This window comes from Sipha flava, unplaced genomic scaffold (genome assembly GCF_003268045.1).
Source record: "Sipha flava isolate LNK unplaced genomic scaffold, YSA_version1 46367_pilon_pilon, whole genome shotgun sequence".
Classification (NCBI taxonomy): domain Eukaryota; kingdom Metazoa; phylum Arthropoda; class Insecta; order Hemiptera; family Aphididae; genus Sipha; species Sipha flava.
The window spans coordinates 1,917-3,996 of NW_020273235.1; the positions used below are offsets into that span (position 1 = coordinate 1,917).

The following is a 2,080-nucleotide window of genomic DNA, read 5'->3' on the forward strand; positions in this document are numbered from 1 at the left end:
CTTATAGCCCATCTTTTTGAATGAATGAGAGCATTTTATATTTTCAAAAAACACAGCAAATTATAAAATTGTATGGTTTTTAACCTTTTAAATATATAACTATTAATATGATATTAAATTATGAAGTACACACAACTCATTAATATTTTTTGTAATATTTTTGTTTTTTGCTGATTGCTTTTGAGCACTTAAGGACGTGATGATTCTGTTTTGCCATTCGCCATTGTGTTCCCGGAATCTACAAGTACGTCACAGCTTATATAACAAACTGTTACGAAAATAATTTCAATTATTCATTTCCCCCGTTGTCTGGCTACGTATAATTAACATAATAACAATACAGTTTCCCGAGGAAACCAATAAATGTACCACACAAAGTACGAATTTGGAAAACGTAAGCTCGGTAGTTCTATTTCTAACTTTCTCACGAACACCCGCACGTATATAAAGTATCTGTAGCAGTACAAGATATTATTTCTCAGTCGAATCGGTATTCAACTTCATCCCGGACGCTACCGAAAACAGTCAGCAAAAGAAGCGTGCACTGCGGCGAGTGTCGGCCACCATTGTTTTCTCGACGGGGTGAAGGATCGCAAACGTCGCAACATCGTTTTAGAGGTGACGTTTTTAAAAGGTTTCGCTAGGTCTGATGTCAGTCCGTTTTCGTTCAACACGACCATTATTCGTTATAGGAAATCGATTGTATTATCACGGTGCAGATGGATAGGTTTCCATTTCCCGTCGAACAGCGGCCGTCGACCGCGGGCCGGCGAAGCTCAGTGCCGCGGACGATGCCGGCAAAATGGAAGGTCGCGAGCAACGTGCGCTCGCTGTCCGTGTACTTGGAGCCCATATTATACGAGAAAGGCGTCGAGTCGATATCGAGTATGAACGAGTACTACTTAAAACGCGACCCGGTCCGTTTCAAGATGTACTTGGACATGTACGAGAAATTCGTCATGAACGACGAGGTTGCGAAGTTTCGGGCCAAAAAAAAGATTGAAAAACTCTATGGCGACTTGATCGTCGTCGAAGAAGTTTGAATATCGTCTTCACCGCTTTACGTATGTTCCGTATTTCCCCTCTTCTCTTTGTATTTTTTTAAGGTTCAATCAATTTTTTTTCCGTACATATTTATTATACAGTTGACCTGCATAATATTACGTGTTTTCTTATTTTGAGCTGCATGTCCCCCCACCTCGAACTTTCGAGTTCAAATTTTTTAAAGTTTGTGCTTGTTAGTGCTTTTATTCTCGTCGTTTGTGCTTAACCCGTTTCCAAGATATTAAACATTGAAGGAGGGAGGGGCCTAAGGACATGCTTAATAAATTCAAATTATATTTAAACACACTTTTAGTGTATATTGTTTTATTAACACATTTTATGAAGTAAACTTAGTACATATAAGTAACCAATTTTTTATTTATTATCGACCTGTTCGTTTATTCCAAGTTTGTACAGATTTGTGATCAAATTTCGGCAAAAATTCTGATTTACTTGGGTTTTTTTTTCATACTTTAAGTAATGACCCACATAATTTTTTTAAAAATTAATTTACATACGAAATAATAAGACATTTTCTCTTTATTTATATTTGAGAAAACCAAAACAATATGTTCATTATTGAAGGATATCTATTTTATTTATAAATGTCAATCACCTTTTTTAAATTAAATAACATTCAAAAAATTATTATTATATCATTACCTTTTTACACAGTATATATTTATATAATAAAATATTTTTTATATGACAAATTTTCTTAGGTATACATTAAATAAAAATGTAATCATTTATTAATTTCTCAAAATATAAAGTAATTCTACAATAAATATTAAAGTATATATATATAACATTTTATAAAAGTTTTAATTAAAAAATAAATGATATATTAATGTTTTTAAGTTTTTAAATAACATTTTAAATTACAACATAAATTAATTATTTGAAATACATTATTTAAAATGTTTTTTGATTTATTTAAATTATACAAATATACTAACATTAGTAACCTAATACTTTTTTATTTAGTGTACAGTATTAATTGACAGTTAACCTTTGTGGATGCTTTTACGTATCG

At 32.0% G+C, this 2,080-nt stretch overlaps 1 protein-coding gene across 1 annotated transcript; it reads left to right on the forward strand.

Moving 5' to 3' along the window:
• The first annotated feature begins 474 nt into the window (after nucleotides 1–474).
• LOC112689683 lies at nucleotides 475–1,301 on the forward strand. Its single transcript, XM_025563518.1, has 2 exons — nucleotides 475–618; nucleotides 693–1,301. The coding sequence occupies exon 2, from the start codon at nucleotides 720–722 to the stop codon at nucleotides 1,041–1,043; it is 324 nt and encodes a 107-aa protein (XP_025419303.1). The 5' UTR covers nucleotides 475–618; nucleotides 693–719; the 3' UTR covers nucleotides 1,044–1,301.
• Nucleotides 1,302–2,080: the final 779 nt, after the last annotated feature.

Bases quoted from the DNA above. Each gene is read 5' to 3' on its own strand.
- LOC112689683 (XM_025563518.1), top strand. From the start codon at position 720: ATGGATAGGTTTCCATTTCCCGTCGAACAGCGGCCGTCGACCGCGGGC.